Below are 26,410 nucleotides of genomic sequence, written 5' to 3'. Positions count from 1 at the left end.
AGATTAAATTCCTGAAGGCTTCCCTTTTAGAATTCAACATTGGTAACATCATCAGTTGATCCCACTGTACAGAATTTAAAAACTGTCCTAGACCCCTGCAGTCACCTTTATGAAAGCAAAAGCCCTTCTCTTTAGCCTTGATGGTAGTTACATCTTTAAGTAATTCCCATATCAGTATATTGTGATCACTGTCACCCAGTGGTTCCTTTATCTGCAAATTCTTAATGCACAAATAATCACTGCTGATAATCAGATAAAGAGTCTGGTTGCCTCTCGAACATACTGCTGCAGAAAACAGTCATCCAATAAATCCAAAAAATCTTGTTAGTGTGCAAGTGACCCACCCACAAGTTCCAGTCAATATCTGGAAAGTTAAAATCCCTCATTATAAGACATTCTGATTTACTGGCCCACTATTACTCTGCACAACTGCTCATTATACTCATCAGATTCATTAGACCTATAACACACACATACTCTCATTTTTACTTTATCAGTGCTTATGTCACACCAAACAGACTCAACATTGCATTGCATTGTCCACCAACATCAATTAGATGCACTTCTTAGATTTTATGTGTTTCTTAACTAACAGCATAATCCCTCCTCCCTTCCTGTCCTGTCTATCCTTTCTATACACATTATACTCCACAGATTCCAATTCTGCATTCCTAATATCTATGTGACACCACATCTGTGATATGCCAACAATATTCACCTTTGATGTCTTGACCAACACTTCAAATTCATCAAATTTATTTACTATACTTCTAGCATTGGTATACATGCAAGTATACATGCACCTATTCTTAGTTATCCTAACACATCCCATATATTTATTTGTTTCATGATGACTGCCATCAGTCCCTGAAACCCCCAGCACCTCTCGCTCCAGGCCACTGTTCATTACAATAGAAGCAGTGCAAGAATCACTTTTGCACTCTGCCTGCAGCCACTGTTAACCTTTTAGTCTGTGTATCCCCCCAAGTTAGCAGTTTTCCGACCCAATTAACACTGCCTCGATAGCATCAGCAAATATTCTTGCACCCTTTCTATTTAAGTGTACCCTATCCCTGTAGAAGCAGTCTCTCCTGTCAACAAGCACAGACCAGGCTGAAAAAATTTCTACCCTTTGAGCCTTGCACAATCTCTTCAGGGACGAATTAATCGACAAGGCTCTCATCGTATACCCCCTCATATCGTGTCTGGGCAGAATTGCAAACACTTTCACATTCAACCCTAACTCAAAACTTTTTTTCAACAGTGACCTGTACTTGTTTAAACATGTCAGAAACTGATAAAAAGAAACTGTTGGTTATTGGGAAAAGTGCTAAGCCTCGATGCTTAAAGGGGCTAACAATGGATAATTTACTGGTCGAGTATTATGCTAACAAGAATGCATGGTTGACTTCCGAAATTTTTAAGGAATAGTTAACGAGGTGGGATGTGGAATTACAGCAGAAATCAAGAAAAGTTCTTTTAATTCTTGACAGCTGTGCGGCATACCTCAAGTGTTCAGAATGTTTGAAAAACATCCAGCTGGAATTTCTGCCTGCCTATACAACATCTTTGGTGCAGGCAATGGATATGGGAATCATAAAAAAATTGAAATTGTTGTACTGCGAAAAGGTAGTGAACCGCATCCTAGAAGTGATTGAAGAAAATCTACTGAGATCATCATCCACAGCCAAGGAAGTGAGTTCAAAGATTAACCTTCTCCAGACAGTACAGTTTGTTGCCAATAGCTGGCGAGAAATAAGCAGTAAGACAATTCAGAACTGTTTTAAGCTTTCAGGCTTGTCGATACATTCAATTGATATATCAATTGCAGGTATCGATTCAATTGATATATCAACAATATTATTGTCGATACCTTCAATTAAAGGTATCAACAATAATATTGAATGTTACAACAAAAATGGAGATTGTGAGGATTCAATCATCAAAAGAATTCTATCAAAACACCAAGACGAGGAATCAGAAGGCGAGGAAAGTGATGAAGGTGACACATCTGAGCTTGAATGAGTGGCTACACAGGATGCCAGGAAATTCATTGAAGGGTTATGGTGATACTTCATGCAGGAAGGCAACAAAGGCAGTCCATTATCTGCACTAGATGTCTGTGCTGATTTTGTTCACTCACAGTCAATCAAAAGAACATGGCAGGGTACACTGGATAAATTCCTCCGTAAATGACAAATAGGAACTAAAAGTTGAAGGGCAAGTATGCACGTTTGTTATATAAATTAAAATTTTAAATATCAAATATTTTTTCTCTAATTTGTTGTGTATTTTGCTTTAATAGGATTAGATAGAAGGACTTTAAGAACAACACATCAGGTCATTAATGATGTTGATATCGAAGAGCAGCGAAAATGGAACATTCTGCGTGAAGAATATTTAAATATTAAATATTTGGCTCTAATTTATTCTGAAATATATTTGGATAAGTAATTTGTTGCTCAGTGAAATGGTACTTTGCCTTTTTTTATACCTTTATAACTATTTATGCGAAACTTCTTGTAATTGGGGCAGCCCCTTAATCGGGCCAAAGTGCACTAGTACTGACATGTCATTATTAACCAGAATGTCACTGTACTTGGATATCAGAAAAGTTTTTAAAACTATTGCATATAAAAGACTGCTGTATAAATTGGAGCAGTGTGGCATTAAGGGCGATTTACTGCTGTGGATAAAGGGATGGCTGAGTGGGAGAAGACAATGAGTGGTTATTAACGGACACTACTCTTCATGGACTAATGTTATCAGTGGAGTATCACAGGGTTCAGTGCTAGGTCCACTGTTATTTTCTATATTTATTAATGATATTGATGAAGGTATATCAGCCTTAATGTCTAAGTTTGCAGATAATACAAAGGCTGGCAGTATGGTTAATAACAGTAAGCTACTGCAACAAGATCTAGAAAAATTAAGCAGACTGGCTGAGAAATAGCATTGAAGTTCAACACTAAAAAATGTAAGATACTGCATATGAGTAGAAGAAATTCCAAATTAACATACTATGTGGTACTACACTCAGGGTACTAAAAAAAGGAAAAAGACTTGGGGATAATTGCAGTTAGATATGAAGTGCTCTCAGCAATGCAGACAGGCTGCTGGGACAGCACATGGGGTTTGTGAATGATATACAGGAACTTTGCTAGCAGGGATATGGAGGTGATTATTCCATTGTACAAGGCATTGGTTAGGATGCATCTTGAGTACTGTATACAGGTCTGGAGGCCTTGTTTCAGGAAGGATGTAGATCTGCTGGAACAGGTTAAGAGAGGGGCAAAGAGATTGGTGAAGGGAACAAAAGGGTGCTCTTAACAAGAAAAGGTTCAATTCTGCAAATTGCTGCAGCTGGAAAATAGGCATCTGTGAGGAGATCTGATTGCATTACCAAAGGCACATGATGCAAGAAAGAAAGCTTATATAGCATCAGCCAAAAAAAAAAAAAAAAAAACCCTTATTTCACCCATCCACTTGCTCCCAATGTTTGTCAAGTTCTGCTTATCTATTTAAGCTATCAACTTATACAACGACAGATGGAAGTTTGTTTCAGCAATCAACAGGTATTTGATTGAGGTGTTTAATGTCTCGAATTGAATAAGTTCAATGTTGATAGCATTCCTCCTCTCATTGAGACAACACACACACTGGTCATAAATTCAAGCTGAGGAAAGGGTCGATGCTTAATTGTGTGGATGGTGAATGTTTAATTGAGGTGTTTAATGCCTCGAGTGGAATAAGTTCAATGTTGATAGCATTCCTCCTCTCATTGAGACCACACACATGGGTCATAAATTCAAACTGAGGAACGAGTGGATGCAGGACAGATGTTTTCCTTCAGTCAGAGAGTGGTTGATTGTTGGAACAAACTTCCCCTCATTGAATAACTGTTTCTGTAGAAGTAAGTAATGCGAATAAATTCAAGGAAGAGCTAGAGAAATTTTTGGAAAGGGATGGATGGGTGGATAGTGTTTTTTTTTTTTTTTTTTTTTTTTTTGACTGATGCTCTCTTGGCTTGCTTTCTTGCATCAATTGCCACTACTAATACTAATGTCTTTTACCTCTTAAGGCCATGGCTAGGGAAAGTATGGTGAAACGACCCAGGTTTCTGCTAAGGCTAGTATGGAATCAGTTCAGCCCTCATTTTAACGGAAATAAAAAGGACGGTTCTTGGATTAAACATGGAATTAGTTGTAATTCCAGGAGGCCTTAGCAGACTACAGCCACTGCATATCTCAAATTGGGATTTTGTGACTCCAATTGGTACACTCCTTGCATTCAAGTGAAGAGTGGACTAATTCGAGAGAACCATCAAATTTCTATTTGACACCATTAGAAGGACGAAGCAATCAACAATTTCACAGGTATGCAAATGGGTGAAAAATTCACGAGAGTTAGTGAAACACGAAAGAGTTGCTCTCCTTTGAGAACTGTGAAATCAACCTTTGATGCCATAAACCATTGGTGGCACAGAAGATGATATCCCCCCTTTGAGGAAAGTGAGAATCCAGGTCATAAACATCAGTAACGATGAGTGTAACAACATCAAACATTAGTTTTAGCTGTTTCATGAAAACAAAGTTAAAACAGAAAATAAGATACTTTCACTTGTTAATTTCTAAGTTTGCTTGTTTTGAAAAATTCAAAACTATTTTAGTTACTAAGTACAAATAATATTTACAGGGAGGGGTTATTTCTTTCTTTCTAAACATATGTTAATTGCTTTTTCCTGCTCTATTTAATATGATGTGGGTGAGAATCCCCCTCATAATAGCTATGGAAAGAAGAAATTACAGTTGATCCCTATCAACAAGCACATCCACAATTACAAGTAATATCACCTTACTGGCTTGAGAAAGGCAAGCCAAGTAACATTTACTGATGCTTTCCCACACTTCAAACAACCACTCCAATCACTAAAACTTGTTTCAACAACAGTTACAATTAAACATGAAGCATGTATTTGCAAAAACATGTATAAGAAAAATTACTCTATCACTGCATTTAAATCATTTGTTATAGTAAAATGTTTGTAATCAAGCACATAACATTATCAAGCTATTAATAATACTTATTATAGCAAACTTATTATGAGAAATCTCGTTACAGGAAGTTACATTTGTGGTATAAAGCAGAATGTGTATTAGTTTATTTTCGAAAATCATTGCAGCAATGATTCTCGACATTTTTTCTGTAGTGACATACAGAATATATTATTCTCACAGGCATGACACAATAAACGAACTTGAAAAAGAAAGTATAAGGTAAACTTATAAGTTTTTGGTGAAACACCTCACAAGTTTGTGACACATCGGCTAAGAAATGCTGCGTTAAACACACTAAGTAACAAATCCCTATACATACCAGTGCACAAGCCACACGAAAATGATCTTGTTTCCCAAAGTAGTGATGAAGACTTGAAGCCAAGGTTTCAAAGTTTTGCTGTTCAGTGGATTCCTCCTGAATAACACTATATAAAAACAATTTGTAGATAAACAATAATAAATAAATCATATAAAAACACGTGAAGACAACAGCATGGTTATGATTATAATAATAATGACACCAAAAAAGTTATACGCTTTTTCATTCAATGTTAAGAAAACATATATTAGTATTAGTAGAGGTGAGGCAAAGAAGCAAGCTTATACAATATACTATCCACCTCATCTCTATTGCACTCTAATAATTTGTAAAATTCCTCCTTACATTTATCCCAACTACACAATTCCACAACAGCAGATGGAAATTTGATACAACAATGAATTACTCAGTCTGAAAGCAAATTTTTGCAACCTATCTTACAACCATCCTTTTTTCAATTTAAGTTTATGCCCCCATAAGTGTGTCATGTTAAAAAGAATAAGGATGCATCAACATTCAGCTTATACAATCCATTTAAAACCGTAAACGTTTCAATCAGGTCTCTCCACAGATGCCCGATTTCCAAGTGCACAAAATTTGAAGAAATGAGTCTTTCATAGTTCTGCAAATTGAATGTCTTTCATGGTAAGAATACCTTTGCGTCCTTCACTACTCTTATTGCTCTTTTCCACACCCATTCTAAGTTCCACATCCATCTTAAAATGAAGACTGCTTCCAGACCTGTTATGAAGCCTCCATAGCTGAGTGGTTAGGAGCAGGAGTGCAGTAGCATACACCCTTTGAGTAGACCGGGTTTCAAGCCCCTGACTGCTAAATATGGTCAATCTGCCAACCTGCACTGGACCAGCATGGTAGATTATGGTCCACTTCCTTCAACGTGAATTGTTGAGGAGGCTTCCATCCTGCAGTGGATTGATAATGACTACAGTTTAACTTTATCTTTCTGGTAACATGAAAAGAGAAAGAACACCCACATTATGAAAGATATTTCCAGTTCAACATAGGTGATGGCAAGCTCTTACTTCAAAGGCTTTAAAGATGAAATAATTAGTTAAGAGATTTGTTATTATAGTACCTTATGCAAGCACATCATTCTGATCTGTAGTTCAGAATGATGTGCTTGCATAAGGTACTGAACAAAATTTGGTAGGACAGACCAAAGAAGAATGCTTTCTTAAGGGGTTTAAGAAGGTAGGTAGCATAAGAGATGGATTTATAGTGATGCACACTGTTTTGTAAAGAATTTTCAGTTGTTCCTGTGGGCTACAAGCTGTTTATTATAGCTAGGGGTTGTCTCATTAATTACTGCCAAGTTGTCAATCGGCATCTCATTATCAGGTATCGCTATACTAGTGTCTGAATCAAGATGCCTGCCCGACCATTAGATTTTTATCTAAATTTTGTGATAAAAATCCATACATGACATAGCATCAGGTTTCTGAGAAAAGTATGAACTCCAGTTTATACACACAGGAAAGCTTCTTTAGTAAGGAGCTTGTCAGTATGGCATAGATTTTAGTAAGTCTTAGCTCAAGGTATACTTTCATTTCCACAGACTTTTGATGACTAAAATTCACATGAGCTACGAAACATTTGTTCCAAACCCTGGTCTGATTTCTTTCACTGCTTATGCAGTTCTTTCATCTGAAAACAGTGAATGAGTGAAGGAGGCCAACATGCTCTCAATCAAGCAGACAGAATTCATTTTTTGGAGGTGGCATAAAAGGTTATGGATTTTAATCACTGAATCAATAAATCAGTTGCAAGTCTAATAGTTCATTGTTGTAAAGCTCCCCAAGTAATTATTGCGGCTGCATATAAGCATTTGGTTATGTCTAAGTGATTTAGAGAAGTAACTTTAGTTTCCTTCCACAATTCATACTGTAATCTAAAACAGGGACAACCTGAGTTGTTGCAGTCAGAATGGAAAGAGGTCAACAGCAGTAGTTTTAATTGTATACTTGCTGAAGAAAATGAGGTCTAATTGATTATTTTCTCTTATTTTTTTTTATTAATGCACATCTCTTTGGCAAAGGCCAGTGGAGGGAAGGAGACTTAAAATTTCTGTAGACTGGACGATGAGCAGAGCAATGGAGTTCATTTATCATCTAGTCAATTATTTTGTCTATTACTTCTGTATTCAAAACAGGAGGAAATAAATTATCAGTGTTATGAAGTTATTATTGTGCTTGAACATCACAATGTGTATGCTTAATGGATTCAAGAATTTTCAATAGTGTGATTTATAAGCATAAGCAGTGACAGAAATGTTGCAATTTCACCCTCCTGTGATTCTCACTTTACTTGAAAAGTGGATAACAGCCAGCTATTTTTACCCAATCCACTGACTGTTCCTTTTCAAGTAAAGTTTCAGTCTGTCACAGCACATCTGCGTGACATGATAGGAATACCTGCTCAATGGTTTCCAGTTTGTTTCAGATGCTCCTCGGATTCTAGTAAAGGTTAATCAAACTATGTTTGTGAAATCTTTTCAATTGGTTTGTTGTCTGCACATTGCTAGGTTTAAGTTATTCTCATGTGTGAGGCAACCAGTTCCAATCACCCTGTTATGTTCACAAGATTCATCACTATTGCTCTTCATATTTATCACTTGATGGGTAAGCAGATTTTATGAGGTTAAACAAATATTTAAAGCAAGTCCTGGCCTAGTTAATTTAACACTCAGGAAAAAACAGTTCATACTGTGCCCCCTACAGCTTAAAATTTATTTCATTTTCCTGCTAACAGAAATGTAGTGAGGGAGAGTTTCTCGTTCGCTCATGCGGTGACATGACCCTAATTTAGTGCATATAACTTTATTATTGAATGGTCAGTGCTTTTGAACTATGTTTTGCTCGTTGTGAACTGTTTGTTGTTTGGGTTTTAGGAGCATTAGCAACTAAGGCCATATTGCTCCGGGGATATGCGGTGGTCATTCCCTGACCTTTCCGTATTTGGTGGTCACAGGCTCGAACCCCGGTTAATCAAGAAGCGTGTGCTACGCACTGCTGCTCCTGCCCACCTGGTTACAGAGGCGCCGTAGTGAACTGTTCAAGTCTATAACTGGCATCGTTTTAATTTTATCTCAGATACAATTAAAACGAGCAAAACATGGAGCAAAAGCACTGACCGTTCAACAGTAAATCTCAAGCGTAGTCCCATTGCTTCATGCAAAATAATTTCCTTAGTTTATAACTATTTATTTATTATACAAGTATTTTCGTTACTAAGTTTCACGTTTTTTTTTTTGTTTTTTTTTTATAATAATAAAATGCCTTTATACGCCTCAACTACATGGATTTTAACTACCTGCATTTAAAAGCCTGGCTACGCTAGCTCACTTCCAAAAGAGAGAACGTACACACATTCACATCTTTCTTGCCGCCAATTCACAAGCATGAAAGGAAGACGGTAGCATCAAAAACACAACAGCCAACTTTTCCTACCTTAGTAGAGCAGAAACTTCTTTCACGGAGAGTGCCATATTCTAGCTTTTAATAAGTTAATAACAGATAAATTAAAACTTATAACTAACAACATACAAAAATTTAACACGATAAAAACCAATAATACAACCTCCATTTAATACTAACACAGGTGCTGCCAGCTATAACGTTTTATAATTCCCACATAATAAATACTCTAAAATTAAAAAATCCAACTGATACGTTTATCACATTTATATTGGAAATTATTATTATTATTCGCCATATGGTGCAAGGAAGCCTGAGGTTTATGCTATTTAGACAAATGATCTTGTTAAAATACAAGACATCGAATTCCAGTGTGAAATGGAATGAGTTGAGTTAAATGATTGATCTTCACAATTTTTGTTCAATATACAGTATTATAAAATATATTTTTTGCACATTCGAAACCAACCTACATATAATATGAAAAATTAATAATGTTTAGTTAAGTACGATACATTTGCATCTTTCTGTAATTTTTTTTTCTTTTTTCACTGCTCCTCGCGCTTCATTAGTATGATAATGGTTGCCATTGCTTCTGACACCGCATTTACAGGGCATTGAGTCGAATCTCACAAAAAAAGGGGGGGTAATATTTCGTGGACTTTTTCCCACCATAGCCAAGTTAGTCAGCTGAGAAGACAGTTGCACGATTCATCAGGAAGTCGCGTTCATTATACAAACAATTCACGTGTGGAGACCTCGGTATACCGTAAGAATATGTGGTGCGGTCAGTTTACAAACTACAGATCCGGCCATGCACCCAGTCATCTCAACAGCACTGCACGCACTCTATTCTCCAGAGCTTGGAGCCATTCCACCACTGATGCAACTAGACGCAGCGAGATTTCTCATGTGAGGGTGGACTTAATCAGCTGTGGCTATCCAACTCACGTGCCAGACAGGTGTCTTTTGCAAGCACAGGAGCTCACAGTCCACCCAAGAATCCCGAACCAGGACAATACACGGACCTCCTACGTTTGAGATCCGTCCTGACACGCTATCCAGGTGTGTCAGGACGGATCTCAAAAATCCCCAAAGAATACCGCATAAAATGCGTACAGTTGCCGTGCAGATGTCTACGTCCTCTTGTCTCCAGTGTAAAGTCTCCTGTCACACCTCTCTTACGCAGCAATGTAATATACCGCATAACCTGCAGAGACTGTGACAGCTGCTACATAAGCGAGACATCAAGACGTCGTCAGGACCACCTTACCGAACATGACAGAGCAATCCGCTTTGCTGAGACCGACCAGTCTGCAGTCGCGGAGCACTTTTGGACTACCCACCATGATCTCAATCCAAAACGTGACAACGAAATATTACACCACTCACGACACTTTCGCCACCGTCTATGGTTAGAGTCACTCAATATATTGAACAGTTCGAAAACCATAAACCGCTGCAAAGGCATGAGATTGCACCCCATCTTAGAGACAACCATTTTATGCCTCGACAAACGCTGGAGTAAAACAGCGCAAGTCCATGCGGCAACAATAGAAACCAGTTTAATGAATAATGTGCCTTCACTCGCCTCATTGCGCGCATAACTGTATACGTTACGTTCAAAATTAGTTGATAAAGAGACTCGAATGTTTCGAAAGCTCCTTTGTATTTATAGTTAACTAAATATATGATTTACTCGATAAATACGTTAATATTCATTTAACCATGGACACCAGTACTCCAGGCCCATTTATCATAATACAATTCACACAGCATTAAAACAAAGAATAGGCTGTTGTTCCCGGATGCACGTTTTCACGATTTTTTTTCTCCACAAAACTTGAGTTTTTAAGTTTTCAGTTACACAGTCAAAACGACATATAATGATGATCAAAATATAAAGAAAAAACACTAAAAGGTAAAGATATCAAAATTTCCACCGAATCTACGGGTGTTCTCATTATTTTAACTAAAGGTCTGCTTGTCAATTTTGGTATTCATTTAATATAATTGGATAGGCAGTTAATGACAGGGTAAACGGCAGAGTTGTTAATGACACTAATGACAGTACCTGCTGCAACAGGATCTAGAAAAGTTGAGCAGATGGGCTGAGAGGTGGCAAATGAAGTTCAACATTGACAAATGCAAAGTACTGCATATGAGAAGCAGTAACCCCAGAGTAACGTACCAACTGTGGTACTACGCTGGCAGTGGTAGAGAATGAAAAGGACCTGGGGTAATTGTGCAGGCAGATATGAAATTTTCTGAGCAGTGCAGACGATCTGCAAGAGTAGCTCATGGTGTCTTGTCAATGATATACAGGAATTTTTCTAGAAGGGATAAGGAGGTGATTATCTCCTTGTATAAGACAATGGTCAAGCCACAACTTGAGTATTGTATACAGGTCTGGAGGCCTCATTTTAAGAAGGATGTAGAGCTGCTGGAACGAGTACAGAGAAGGGCAACAAGATTAGTGAATGGAACAAAGGGTTGCTCTTACGAAGAAAGGCTTAAGTTTTGCAAATTACAGTGTCTGGAGACTAAGCACCTGCGAGGTGATCTGATCGAGGTGTATAAAGCCTTGAATGGTTTGAGCATGCTTAATGCTGATGGGATTCTTTCTCTTGCTCAGAATAATCGCCTGAGAGGGTATAAATTCAAATTGAGAAAAGACAGTTGTAGATAGATGTGCGGAAGTTTGCATTTAGCCAGCGGGTGGTTGATTGCTGGAACAAATTTCCATCTGTCGTTGTAGAAGTTGATAGCTTAAATAGATTCAAGGCAGATCTAGACAAACACTTGGAGCGAGTGAATGGGTGAAGTGAGAAGGGTTTTTTTTTGTGTGTGTTTTTTTGGCTGATGCTATATATGCTTGCTTTCTTGCATCATGTTCCTTTACTAATGCTAATATCATCTGCAACTCTAACACTCTCAATAGATTCTACCAATCACATATGCCAATGTTATTTAACAATTTTGGCCACCAGGAACAAAGAGAACATCGGTCGAAATATGGGAAACCTTACAACACCCATACTACAATTAGTTTCATAGAGAGTGGGGTGACAAGGAATATATTAAACAAATTGGCAAGGTAGAATTGCAAGAGGAAGCCATAGTAGTTGGTAAGAATAACTTTTACTTTTCAACAAATGCAATGCAATGATTTAAAACCGGTCAATAAATATTCATATACACTATTGGATACTAAAGGCGAAACATAAGTAGAGAAAGCAGTCAAGATAGTGTAGAATGAGATTAAAAAGTGCTATGGGGTAATTGTACAATCAATGACGAAACCACTAAACACAGCTGAGAAAGGGTGCTCATCAAATTCCTGTATGTTATTGAGAATCGGGAATTTTGCAAGCCGGAACAAAGAGGTGACTGTTCCATGTATAATACCATAGTTCCACTGCATCTTGACTGAATACAGGTTTGAAAATCTCACTTTAAAAACGAAGTAGATCTGTTTGAAAGGATGAAGAGAACAGCAACAAGATTAAAAAGGGAAAGAAAAAGGCAGTTTTATCAAAAAAACTGTGACTCGTCAATTTTAGCATCTGGAAACTAGGCATCTTGGAGGAGACTTGATTGAAGTGTTTAAAGCTTAAAATGATTTTAAAGCATTAAGAATTTCAACTTTTACAGCTGCAGTTTTATTGCGCCTATGAAAAATATTTTCATTTCTAGCCTTTTCCCTTGCCCATAAGAAGTATTCTATGCCTCAAGACGCCCGATACTTTTGCCACAGCCTTTATATTTAGGACTTTGTCACTCCGTCGGAGATAGCTGCGTTTCGGTTTAGTTTTTCGCCCATGCAATCAACATCGCCCCAGGGGATGCGGCGGCTGTAATATTACACCATTATTAGGCGTTTAGTCAATCAATGACGTACGTCGTTCTCCTGTGTAACTGGCAAACGTCGGACTCGTAATATCTCCAAGAACGGTGAAGGCAGAAGGCGACTATTGTCACAAGTAGAAGACTTAGCAGAACAAGACACATCAGTCTTCCGTAATCAGAACTCTATAAACACATTAAGATAACATATCATTTTCTTGTCTGCGTGGGTAGCACAGTGGTATCGTCACTGTCCTCCCCACACCGGGTGGAAAAGGCCTGGGTTCGAATCCCGTCGATGACGCGAGGAACTTTAATGGGCTTTTTTCACTCAGTGGCTGAGTTAGTCGGTCTCAGGCGTAGATAGCAAGGTTTTTCTCCCCAGTAACTGGAGTTTTTTCGTCCAGCAAAACAGGCAAATCGACCATAGAACATACGCAATTTACAGACACAAATACGGATTAATGTATTTAATCACGGGCAACCCTAAAATAATAATAATATATAATATCATTTTCTTCCAGTGTCTAGTCGCAATAGGCGACTGGTCCACGGTGTAATTCTTTTCCCCACATTATTGACCCATGAAACCAGGAGAGGTCATGGGAAACACAGGGAGAACGCAGAGGTATATAATTGAAAAGGGGAAAGTAAGAGACACTTACTTTTGGGTGAGACTGAAGAGTAGGAGATACCAGTGAGACATTTGTAAGATTTTTTGTGGTTTAGTGAGTGAAGAATAGAATAGAGTAATCAACCAGTAGGGAGAAGAGAGGAAAGAGTAGAAATGAATTTCTGGACAAGAAATACGGCCCCGAGGCGGCACTCGGGCTAAGAGGCATCACCATTGGATAACTGATGAGTGGAAAAATATATTGTGGTTGGATGAATCCAAATTTGAAATTTTTGAATCCAAGCTTAGAGTTTTTCCTGTGCGACTCTCAACTAAAGAAATAATGGGGCCACATTGTTTAGTGCCTACAGTCAAGCACGGTGGTGGTTCTATCATGATCTGGGGAGTAGATATCATTATCAGAATTGGAGAAATTTTAAGAAAAGACATCTATATAGAAATTCTTGAGCATAATGCAATATCCATTGGACTTCGACTTTGTGAAATAAATTTTAAATTCCAACAAGACAATAACCAGAAGCACAGCTTTAAGCTGTGTGCAAGGACTTTCTAGCAACTAAACAACAAGAGGGGGTGTTGCAAATTATGGTGTGGCTATCCCAATCGCCTGACTTAAACCCAATAGAGCTTTTATGGGATCCTCTAGACCGGCGTTTCTCAAACTGTGTTCCGTGAATAGTGAACAAGTGTTCCGCGAAAAATCGTAATTAATAATTAAAAATAATAATAATAACATAAATAAATTTTGCATTTTGTAGTGTACACCACTTTTGTATAATTATAATATTTAACATAATTTTTTTTAGTTATTAATATACTGGCATAGATTAATAATCAGATAGACCACGGAACACTTTATTTTGGCTGGCTTTGCATAGAGAAGTATGCGTAGAGGTAATCACACCTACAAAAAAGTAGCAGTGTGGTGATCTAGTATGCCATTCGTATGCGATTTAGCCTGGAGTACACGGGTTGAAGGAGAGGAGGAAGCGAACCGATATCATAACTAAACTCACTTCCTTGTATATATATATATATATATATATATATATTTTTTTTTTTTTTTTTTGATAATTATTAGTATTTGGAAATAGTATTATTAAAATATGTGACCATTGATTGGTGGTTAAAAAAAGGAACTTTAAAATGAGAAGCAAAGTACTTCTAGTAGTGCAACTGTGGTCGATGAAAACGAACACAATATTGTCACACTTCAAAGCCTTATGATCCCCAAAAATCTGAAGTGAAAAAACAGAAACCAACTAATAAAAGACCAAAACGAAAGTATAATGACAGTTATTTTAATTTCGGCTTTACATGTGTTGGAAATAAAGATGCTCATGATGTAGAGTGCGTCGTATGTAATAAAATATTAGCAAACAGTTCTTTGGCTCCCGCTAAACTTGTGTTTCGTAAGTGTTCTGTGAATATGTTGTAAGATAAAAATTTTTCCGTTTGTGAGATAAAGCAACGTTTGGGAAACGCTGCTCTAGACCGTCAAATCGGTGATGTCTACTCATCTTCGTAAAATTTATGGAGAACCTTGCAGATCGCTTTAAATAATGTCAGTAAAGACACTATTATAAAATTAATCTCCAGAATGCCACGGTTATGTAAGGCAATGATAGAATCTCGTAAAAGATATTTTGATGAAAAATCAAATTTTAATAATTTTAATATTTTTGATATAAATTTTCGATGCTTGATAAAAAAAATATTAAAATACTTTCTAGTGTGTTGTTTTTTTATATATTAATTCTTACGCCATAGCCAATTTAAAAAAAATAATAATAATAATTAATTAAATAAAATAAAAAATAACGAAAACTTGTCATATGCTGTGATTCCAATCTGTTAAGCGGGAGTGTATATCGCTCATAATTGCTTTCTTCTCTCAAATAACCACAGCTCTGTAATCGTTCTCACATTTATATACACTTTTTAACTCAAAATTTCCCTAAAAATCAGCTCGTGAATTGCCGTGTATACCCGTGAGACGGGACCGTCCGCCATCTTCGTCATGATGCTTCTCTCCACCCCAGGGGCTCACATTTGGTGAGTATGGACTTGGCACACCCAGGGTCCTGAGCTGTGAATATCATTATTCTTCTCTTCCTTGGTGTTTCCCTTCTCTCTCTCTCTCAGGATAACTCTGAAATTTTTTTATTTTTATTTTTATTTTATTTTTTTTTTGGCTGGTGCAGCAAAAGCCTCAGGCTTCCTTTCACCCTATGGCTAATGATAATAATAATACAGTAATGTCCAATTCTCGTCTCTGTTATTGTGTAGAGGGCAACTCACTGTTTAAGTATGTTGCGGACCTAAAAGGTGCCGGAATAGTGCACCAGAGGACGCTAAAGGAAGAAATCAATGATGGTAATGTTTCGTTTCGTTCCGTTCTCCAAGAAATAATATATTACGGTTCTAGAAATAGCATTTTGTTCAGACATGTCTTTTGTACTTAATTTGCCTACTTCATCACTGTGGAACAATTTATTGTTACGAACAAGGCCTCAAGCGCTATATAAATTGAGAATACCTAGTTTAAGTTCATTAAGACATCTTTTTATTTCTCCTTGTGTATGTGATCGGGGATATGAGGGAGATGGAAAAACCACAGTTTCGTTGTTAAATCAAGAGAAAATGGGAGATCGTTTATTAGTTAACGCTTACAGCACCATTGGCTTTCGACTGAATAATGGTATGTTCGTTTTAGGTCCAATGGCATTATTTCCTCGATCAATTTTACAATGGAATGTAGGAAATGTGGACGATATAAATGAAGATTCTCTAAGTCTGTTTTATCTCTTAGAGCCAAAGATTGACATTTTGATAATAGGTACGCCTTGTTCCCAAAAATTGATAAGATCAGGACTTATAAAGTTTATGGCGAATAAGAAAGTAAACTTAGAAGTACTTCCACCATATCAAGCATGTACAACTTTTAATTTTTTAAATTCAGAAGATCGATATGTTGCGGGAGCATTCATTCCTCCAGAGGATGTTAAAATAGAAGATGATGACAAAATATTAAGTCAAGTTAAACGAAAATCACTTTATAAACTGGAAGATGATTGGTTGTAATAAGGGCATCAGAAGAAAAGTTATTCAAATTTTCGTTAGCATTGGCAACTTATTTCTTATATGGTAGCTTTCAGTGGTATTTATAAATTTCATATCGCAAAAGTAGCATTCTCAAAAATATTGTCCGTTGCCATTTGTGTATATAAGAATAAATATTCTGTATGCTGAGATAGCAGCTGTAATTTCTAGTACAGCGTTATTAAAGATTGTTAATGTTTATTGTATGGCATCAGTTTTGATTTGATGATGTATATACATGTATGTAAAATTCGCAAGGAAGTATTAGTACCTATAGAAATTTGCTTACCTCAATTTAAACTTTCATGAAAGGTAGTGTGACTAAGTGGATTTAGTGCATAAAAAGAGATGGAGTAAAAATTATATATGCACAAATGACAGTAGAATAAACATAGTGTTTAATAAATTCATAACTGTTGTTTAAAGAAATCCATAAAATTTTCATTGTCCATAGTTTAAAGAGCAAGTAACCTTATCTTCTCTGTTAAAAATATAATAATCTTTATTAAATAGAATCAAAGTGGTCTACCCCACACATACAAGTTTTCATATGCATGCCATGGCTAATAATGTAATTATCTGATGGAACACATTCCTTAACTCTAGAACAAATGCACTAGGACAGTGGTTTCCAAACTACGGACCTCTTCAAATATCAAAAGGCGCCTCCGTAGCCAGGTGGGAAGGAGCAGCAGTGCGTAGCACACTCTTCTTGATTAGACCGGGGTTCGAGCCCGTCACCACCAAATACGGAGGATGCGGAAAGGTCAGGGAATGACCACCGCATATCTCGGAGCAATATGGCCTTAGTTGCTAATGCTCCTAAAAACCAAATAACAAACAATCAAATATCAAAAAAAGTTTGCTGACCCCTATATAAAACAACTCAACTTTTATTTTTACATAAATATATAATAATAACTTTATCAATTTGCTATACAAAGAACGAATAGTTTGACCATTTCCAGAGGGTTAGTTTCGTGGACCCTCTGTAACTGGTCTACGGACCCTAGTTTGGGAAACGCTGCACTAGGAAATGTCAGCCATATTGGATATCAGGCATCCCACTACAATTTAATTGTTTACTGAAATAAATAGTAATAGTAATAGAGGCATGTGATACAAGAAAGCAAGCATATGAGCTTATGTAGCATCAGCCAAAAAAAAAATTTACACAACCATTCCCTGTAAATGTTTGTCCAGTTCCTCCTTGAATTTATTTAAGATATCAACTTCCATGACAGATGGAAGTTTGTTCCAGGATTAACCACCCACTGGCTAAAGGCAAATTTCCACACATCTATTCTACAACTGTCTTTTCCTCAATTTGAATTTATGCTCCCTTAGGTTCGTAATCTGAGCAAGTGGAAGAATCCCATCAGAATTGAGCGTGCTCAACCCATTCAAGGCCTTATACACCTCAATCAGATCACCTCACAGGTGCCTAGTCTCCAGATGCTGCTACTTGCAGAACTTAAGCCTTTCTTCATAATCCCCCCTCCCCCGTTCCTCTCACCAATCTTTTTTCCCTTCTCTGTACTCATTCTAGCAACTCTACGTCCTTCCTAAGATGAGGCCTCCAGACCTGTATACAGTATCCAAGGTGTGGCCTGACCGTTGCCTTATACAAAGGGATAATCACCTCCTTATCCTTGCTAGCAAAATTCTTGTATATCATTGACAGTTGCCACTTCTCAGCCCATCTGGCCAAATTTTCTAGATACTGCCATTACTCTCATTAACAACCCTGCCAACTTCGACACTAAGCCTGATATACCTTCATCAATATCATTGATAAATATACAAAACAACAGTGGGCCCAGCACCAAACCCTGTGGAACTCCACTAATAACATTAATTCATGAAGGGCACTGCTCATTGATTACCACCCTCTGTCTTCTCCCACTCAACCACCCTTTTATCTATTGTATCAACTTACCCTAAATACCATTCTGCTCCAATTTGTACAGTAGTCTTCCATGCGCAACAGTATCAAAAGCTTTCCTGAAATCCAAGTATACAATACCAAAATTATTTTTTTGCATCCAGTTACTTTGTAACCACATTATAGTATCCAATCAAATTTGTTAGACAAGACTTTCCCTTAACAAACCCATGCTGTGTCTGAATTATTGCTGCAGTCTTGTCTAGATGATCCTGCAATGCATCTTTAACCAGTGACTCCATTATTTTACGCAGAACAGAAGTTAAACTAACTAGTCTGTAATTATTCGTGTCACCCTTCCATCCCCGTTTATGAATTGGGGATACATTTGCACATCTCCAGTCTATGGGGACCTCCCCTGAGTCCAAGGATGCTCTCATAATTATGGCTAAGGGTTTGCTTAGTTCCTTTGCCACCTCCTTAATATACTGGATAGATCCCACCATCCCAGGTGCCTTTCTTATGCTTAACTTCAACAACTTTGCTCTCAGTTATTACAAAATCATTAAGCACCCTGCTACAATTTGATAACCTTCTGGCATTTTCAAACCTTAATAACTCCTCACGTGTGAATGTAGATGCAAAATACTCATTCAGTTTGTTTGCTATCTGAGCAGGATCATCAACGGTTGAACCATCGATATCAAGTGGACCAATTAGATTCATCCCCTTCCTTTTAGAGTTTATATAAGTAAAGAAATTCTTGCTGTTTTTCTTAGCATCCTTTGCCAAAGATTTCTCGTGATCTGCCTTTGCTTGCCTAATCTCCTTTGTGATTTGATTACAGACTAGCTTATATTTGCCATAGGCTTCTGTGTTGCCTGATAATTTATATGCATCCCATGCATTTTTCTTCTCTTTAGTTAATTTGACAACCATTTAGGTCTATACCTTGAACAGTATTTCTTAATAGATGTGAAACGTCTAGTAGCTTCCACCATTAATTCCTTGAATGCTTACCACTTAGAATTTGCTGTTGGTAACATCATCAGTTGGTCCCACTGTACAAAATTTAAAAACTGTCTGAGACCACTAGTCACCTTTATGAAAACAAAACCCTTTCCTTTCCTTTACCCCTGACGGTAATTATATCTTTAAGTAAATCCCACATCAGTACACTGTGATCACTGCCACCTAGTTGTTCCTTTATCTGCAAATATATGGATCAATTGCTTTTAGTTTGTTTCTTTTGATGAATCAAGTATAAAGGGAGTAAATTTATGATGCTATATTGGTGTTGTTCAGAATTGCCAACTGAGCGGTCTTCCTCTTCTGTATTGGTGTTGTGCTTGGCACATTATAGCCTTAATGCTGCTGCACCAGTAAAATTTAAACAAACCAAACCTGTTTGTGTTACAATCATGCATTGTCATTCTTAATATATTATCTTCATTCTCAGTACATTCTTAATTTACTATCTTTGTTCTCAGTTCATTCTTTTATTTCAATAATTCAATTTCCAAGTTTCCCTCACCACTAGCATTGTGATTATAATCATTGTGCTTCTACACACTGTGCAGAAGGACAGCATTTGGGTTGGAATTCTACTGAGATGAATTTCATCTCGATGGAGGAACTTTTTATGGGTCCCCCCCCCGCCTCATAGCCTGTGACGAAGACAGTCAGTCTCTAGTAGGACAGCATTTGGGTTTGAATTCCACTGAGATGAATTCATTCTCAGTGGAGAAACTTTTATGTATTTTTCTCCTCATAGCCTGTAACCAAGACAGTTAGTCACTAGTGAGGTTTGCATGGTTTTTTGATCCCAGTCACAACACACTAATGACTTGTGACATTAGTTGCCTTCACTTAAAATTTCTAAATGCTGTTCGCAAGCCTGCACAATATGAAGATCAAACCTCTGAACATGCACTTGTTTAGGTGAAATGCACATATAGTTCCCAACCTTTCTAGGCCTAAACAGGAGGACTTGTGACAAACATTCCTAGTATGAGAAGTGGCCTATGTACATTGGACCAGAAAAGGGCTGATAAAGAAGGTTGCTTTTCAAAATTTAATTCTAACTTACTCCACTGACTGAGACCCTTACTATGTTCATCTTTTATGAAATTCCAAAGGATTGAAAAATTAGCACTAACTTGAATTACTGTGTGAAAACTGACTTTGTTTCTTTCTATTTTTTGAATGGAAACTCATCAGAATAGGTTATAATATACTGTAATTAAGAGTACACAGTATTTTTAAATTTGATAAGACAGTTCATAATCAGAAATTATTAGTGTTGTATCCACTATGTTTTTATCCAATAAGTAAAGCACAGCATGAATAATATATTTGATTCAGTTGATACATGAAGAATCTCATATTTTTCATTTTATGTAATTCCTTCCTGTCTCAAGCTTCAATGTATATTTAAATATGCCCCTTCTTTAAGTAACACAACATTTCCTTTTTTTGTACCCTTCGTTGAATAATTTGAGAATTTTTTGACTAGTGCGAATACTGGCTACTGGCTGCAGTTATATGTGCTGTGAGTATTTTATGTCAAGTGGATTTCTCTCTTGTAACGTGGATGATTCTGTTTTAGTTATGTGTACATTCTCAACCTTATTTTATAAAACTACATCTGGAATACTGCATATAGGTTAGAAACCTCAGTTTATGAAGAACGTATATCTGTGGATAAAGGTGCAGAGGAGAGCAACAAGATTAATTGGGCAGCATAAAAAGATACTTTACAAGGAAAGTATCTCTGTTTCAATCTGGGTTGCCATGACTGAGACCCATGCACCAAGTACCGGTAATACTTAGTACCCATGCATGGTACTAAGTACTACAGATTTTAATACCTCTTCTGTTTGAGGTTCCCATAAAAAAAAAAAAAAAAAAAGCACCCACCCACCCTAGAAAGTCTTCATCTTTTTAAGTGTTATATGCATTTGTTTCTAATTAACTACCTTCAGAACGTATACAATTTTATCAAAGTAAAAGATAGTTTCAAGAGTAGTTACTTGAGAGTTTTTCCAGAGTTCTATCCTGGGGACACCTCACTTGGCACATTATTTTCATTTCTTGGCTGTTGTATAACTTTGAAAATATACATTTAATATGATATGCCAATAAGCTAACCATGGCCATCTCTAAAAATCACACTCAGATCTTGAATGTCATACAAACAAGGTTCTTTCAGATCTCTATGACTTGGCAATTAAGAACAATGAATATTGCCCTAAAGGACATCTTTTAAGATGTTAATCTCTAAAGGAAAACTGGACTACTCAAACCTGTGAAGATTACTATTAACAGCTCAAAAACAGTTGTTGCTTTCATCTGCGGAGGGTGCAATCATTGTCTTCAGCAGACTACTCTCATAGTCAAGTGGTCAAATATGAGAGTGCATTTATACACTCGTTTCACTTGATCGTGGTTCAAGCTCATGTAGCTGATAAATACAGTGATGTTCTTGTATTCTGTTTTGCAAACTTCTCTGACTCTATGTGGCTATCTTGAAGATAAACAGAAATTTATTTTTTAAGTCTGTCAGTAGCTCTGCCATCACCATGCCCAAGTTTGTAGCTTTGCATGCTGGATATTGTTTACTGTTGAAGCACACTTTTTACAGGATGGAATCAGTTCACACAACTTACATGAGTAAGGAGGAGAAAATCCACATGGTATAATGCTGAGGTGAAATTACACATTCTGTTCCCCCTAAAATATTCTCAAATGGATCCCTGTGCCCTATACCAGGTATTGGGTACCTCTGTGGACCTAGTAGTATTGTAGTTTCCCCCACTAATGTTTATGATAAGGGTCGATCAAGAGCAATTTTCTATTAACATCTGGTTCAGTATTGTTGGTGACAGTTAATTGGGCCATATGTTCTTCAATGGTGATTTGCTAGTTTCAGAAGATATTTGCTTGTTCTTCTCCAGACAAGTCATTAAATGGTCCATGCACGATGGCACTCCCACCCATTTCAGCCAAGTCAGGTCTCACCTCAATAGTACCTATTCACTTGGAATGGCCAGAGAGGCCCTGTTGCTTGGCCAGCATGGTCACCCAACATGAACTCCCCTTGACTACTTCCTCTGATGTCATTTAAAGTGTACAAAACAAGTTTTCTGAATATCACAGAACTGCAGTGACAAATAGAATGCAACTGTGAAGCAGTCTGTGTATGTTCAGAAGGACATCACTTTGAAAAGTTATTGCAAAATCAGTATGTGAACCTTAAAAATTAAGGGTTGTTATGTTTTTACACCATATTGAATGTTTAATGTAATAACCAAAATTATTTGAAAACCTATGTTTATATGTTGTTAGTGTTGTAGGGTTTTAGGCTCATCAGCAACTTTAGACTATATTGCACCATACATATTATCTGTAAATTGTGTGTTCTGTGGTCAATTTGTCTCTTTGGTGATGAAAAACCCAATTTTCCTGGGGAAAACTTTAGAACCCTCATTTAAGACCAACTAACCCAGTCATTTTGAAAAAAAAACTTACAAAAATTCTTTGCATCATTGATGGGGTTTGAACTCAGACCTTTTCTCCCAGTGTGTGAAGGACCTACAAGAGTATGTTTATATGACTTTTTTTTTTTTTTTTTTTCTTATTTTGGAATCTAGAATACATTCTGGAATTTTTTGCATTTAATCTCGAAACATTTGATTCATCTTATAATTCTTCAACACATAGCAGTATCCGAAAGATTGCAAGTGAGGCTTACATCTTTTGAGCATACACACATCAACATTATTGTTAATGTAGATGTGTATAGTATCTTATGTTCAGTGGCTCCCGAACATCACTTCAACTCTGCCTAGGTACACTGTGTTGAATATAGATCTCTGTAAAAGGCCAAAAATGTGTGTAGCATTATGTTTATGCAGTGTCTGTGTGTGGTGTTTCATTGTTTCTGGCCATTTAATCACCAGGAAGGCAATCGCCTGGAAAGCCTACCCAGTGTCCATCTGCAAAAAAAAAAAAAAAAGATAACATAAATATAGTTTAAAAAAATAATAATAATGTATATATATATATATATATACAGGGTGTTTCAGTTAAACGTTTCAGAACTTCTAAGAGGGGTAGGGTACATCCTGACAACTCGAAATCATATAGCAATGTGGGGTCGGAAATGCTTTCCTGAAGCGGTGTTGTACACAGAAGCACCATAAAGAAAAGAGACCGTAAGTGAGAAATCGTTTTAATAATACATGAAAAGAAGCAAAAGGTACATGGATTAAAGTAAGTGTTCGAAGTTTCTTCCACGGGCTACAATGCACGCCTCACATCTCCGACGCATGGACATCCGAACATTCTGGAATACTCCAGGCGAATTTCGAATTTCTTCGGCAGCTACTGCGATTCTTGCAACCAGCTCCTCAGCATTGTCAACAGGGGTGTCATAAACTAGCGATTTCATATGACCCCAGAAATAAAAATCAAGACATGATAGGTCGGGTGACCGAGCAGGCCAACGCACGGGACCACCACGTCCGATCCACTGTTGACCAAATGTGACATCCAGGTAGTTACGAACATCTCCGCTATAATGGGCAGGGGCTCCATCGTGTTGGAACCACATTGTCTGTTTCGTCGATGCAGAAATCTGTTCATCTCTCAAAAGTTGTGGCAATACTTGCTGCAGAAAGATCAAGTAGATAGGTCCGGTTAGACGACACGGTAACAGGTAAGGTCCGATGAGGTGATCTCGCAGGCCAACGCACGGGACGTGGTGGTCCCGTGCGTTGGCCTGCTCGGTCACCCGACCTATCATGTCTTGATTTTTATTTCTGGGGTCATATGAAATCGCTAGTTTATGACACCCCTGTTGACAATGCTGAGGAGCTGGTTGCAAGAATCGCAGTAGCTGCCGAAGAAATTCGAAATTCGCCTGGAGTATTCCAGAATGTTCGGATGTCCATGCGTCGGAGATGTGAGGCGTGCATTGTAGCCCGTGGAAGAAACTTCGAACACTTACTTTAATCCATGTACCTTTTGCTTCTTTTCATGTATTATTAAAACGATTTCTCACTTACGGTCTCTTTTCTTTATGGTGCTTCTGTGTACAACACCGCTTCAGGAAAGCATTTCCGACCCCACATTGCTATATGATTTCGAGTTGTCAGGATGTACCCTACCCCTCTTAGAAGTTCTGAAACGTTTAACTGAAACACCCTGTATACAGTAAGTGCCGGTTATAGCGATCACATCTGCAGTTGAATTTGACTCTAATAAACGGCGATTCTAATAAGCAAAAATCAACGAATATTATCCACAGGCTATAAAAATAAAGATATAAAGCACAAATTTACACCTTATTACCAATTAAATTATGTGTGAAAATTGAAAGATATTATCCACAGGTTATCAAAATAAAAATAAATTTAAACTTGCGTACATAGCTTAATTAGTATACATGTTAATTAAACATACACTTTGTAATATTATTATAATTTTAAATAGTCACTTATTTTAGATTGCTTTAAATTATCACTATAAAGTCTATTTATAGATTTTTCAATATTGTATAACAGTCTATATTCACGATCACTTGCGCCAGTTTCTTCCAATGCTCTCCCCAGGATGGCTTCATGAGTTTGCCGTTTTGCAACTGGAATTCTTTCCTGTTCATCTTCCTCCTCCTTGGCCAAATTATCAGTAACAGACTGGGCAACTTCTTCTGTTAAAGCTGTAGTAACTACCTGTTTATAACAGATTGTACAAACAAAAAGTCCAAAAAAAAACAAAAACTGCAAATTGTTTTTATTGTTTTATGGTTGTGACCTCTAGAAATGTGCTTTAGAAAAATATCACAGATGCATTCAAAATTAATTCTTATAACCAAAGATGTGATTCCAATAAACAATGAAAGTGTAGTGCATTTTATTGATTTGAATTGGTCCTTTGAAATTGTATTCTCTTAAGAGGCTGATTCTAATAACTTGTGATCACTATAACCGGTACTTACTGTAATTAAAAAAAAATTAACTGCTAGGATTTTGGACATCAGTAACATAAGTTGGTAAGCAGTCTAAGAGATGAAACACATTCATAGATAGATGGAGCAAAATTAAGTATCAGCATTCAAAATTCAACATTAATGTCATCATTAGAAAGTTATCTAAAATATAAGAGTACATCAGCAGATGGATTTTAATAAATGTTCGTGCTTAGGCATGAAATATCCAGTTAACTATGTCATTAAGTGAGAGTCACCATAGCAAGAAGTAGCTATGAGCATCTTAATAACATGGTCAAGTAGTTGACATTGTAAAGTCCAGAAAAGGATCTTGTAGTTGTAGCTTGAATTTGTGCTGTAGAAGTACCAGGAAGCAGAATTTCCTTTTGCTGAAAACTTCAATAGAGAATTAATGTAGGGCTTGAAAGTATGCAGTGTTTTCAATAAAAACTGATTCATTACCTTCAGAATAATCTATCACCAAATTCCATAAACTATTTCTTGAATCAGAATAATTATTGACGTTATACAATATATGAGACCATGTTTCTTCTTCACCACAAGAGCATAAATTAGTATTGATGAGGCCTAATTGGAATAACTTAAAGTTTATGGATCTATGTTCCTTTAAGAGATAGGTGGTGGTTAGATTTGGAGAGAACCAGCAGTTTACATTTTTCTTTGTTGCAAATATGACTTACAAGGTAAATGATCATGTAACCTGTCCTGTAGTACTAGTATTGCAACGAGTTTGCCAGCTGTTTACTAGTTTGTTCCAGATGCGATGGTTTTCTCTTTTAATATTAACTATTACATCAAAGTAATGCCTAAAATTTCAGTTGGAACTGAATGCTTTAATCTGTAGGAAAGGCCTTTATATGTTACATGGAGGTCAAGAGGTAAAACAACGGCTAGAACCCGTAGAGCAGTGGCTGATATTGTTCTGTAGGCCCAAAGCTTGGATCACTGTAGGGAGATCAATTTAGCTTGTAGTTTTACTAGAGTAGCCGTCTGGAACCAGGCTTCAGACACAAAGGAAACAATGTGAATGAATACTGCATTATGATGAAGCAATGTTTGCCTGTTCAGACCCCACTTGGTATGAGTAATTCTCATAATAGCAGCTGTAAATTCCTTGATCT

General features: G+C 37.0%; 3 protein-coding genes across 4 annotated transcripts in view; 2 read left to right on the top strand and 1 right to left on the bottom strand.

The window, feature by feature from the left end:
- The window catches only part of Not11 (CCR4-NOT transcription complex subunit 11), a 103,475-nt gene extending 94,536 nt beyond the window's left edge, over positions 1–8,939 (bottom strand). Inside the window, exons 1-2 of the mRNA XM_090377247.1 lie at positions 8,844–8,939; positions 5,377–5,482 (exon numbers count right to left, since the gene is read on the bottom strand). Coding sequence (XP_090233373.1) covers positions 5,377–5,482; positions 8,844–8,881 — 144 coding nt within the window. The 5' untranslated portion in view covers positions 8,882–8,939. The remainder of the gene's footprint in view (positions 1–5,376; positions 5,483–8,843) is intronic.
- A 6,655-nt stretch (positions 8,940–15,594) lies between these two features.
- Positions 15,595–26,410, top strand: part of LOC150083401 (recQ-mediated genome instability protein 2-like) — a 41,875-nt gene continuing 31,059 nt past the window's right edge. Inside the window, exon 1 of one of the 2 annotated variants that reach the window (XM_090377245.1) lies at positions 15,595–15,666. The gene's annotated coding sequence lies outside the window, so the exon portion shown is untranslated. The remainder of the gene's footprint in view (positions 15,667–26,410) is intronic. The other variant, XM_090377246.1, reaches the window with a different exon arrangement.
- LOC150083402 (NADH dehydrogenase [ubiquinone] 1 alpha subcomplex assembly factor 3) lies at positions 15,678–16,414 on the top strand. Its single transcript, XM_090377244.1, has one exon. It carries the CDS (start codon positions 15,739–15,741, stop codon positions 16,372–16,374), a length of 636 nt encoding a protein of 211 aa, XP_090233370.1. The 5' UTR covers positions 15,678–15,738; the 3' UTR covers positions 16,375–16,414.

This window comes from Mastigoproctus giganteus, chromosome 7 (genome assembly GCF_048544385.1).
Source record: "Mastigoproctus giganteus isolate SK-2022 chromosome 7, ASM4854438v1, whole genome shotgun sequence".
In the NCBI taxonomy this organism is placed as follows: Eukaryota; Metazoa; Arthropoda; class Arachnida; order Uropygi; family Thelyphonidae; genus Mastigoproctus; species Mastigoproctus giganteus.
This window is presented reverse-complemented; position numbering and strand designations above follow the sequence as displayed.

Coding starts and splice junctions, on each gene's coding strand:
- LOC150083402 (XM_090377244.1), top strand. CDS start 15,739: ATGTCTTTTGTACTTAATTTGCCTACTTCATCACTGTGGAACAATTTA.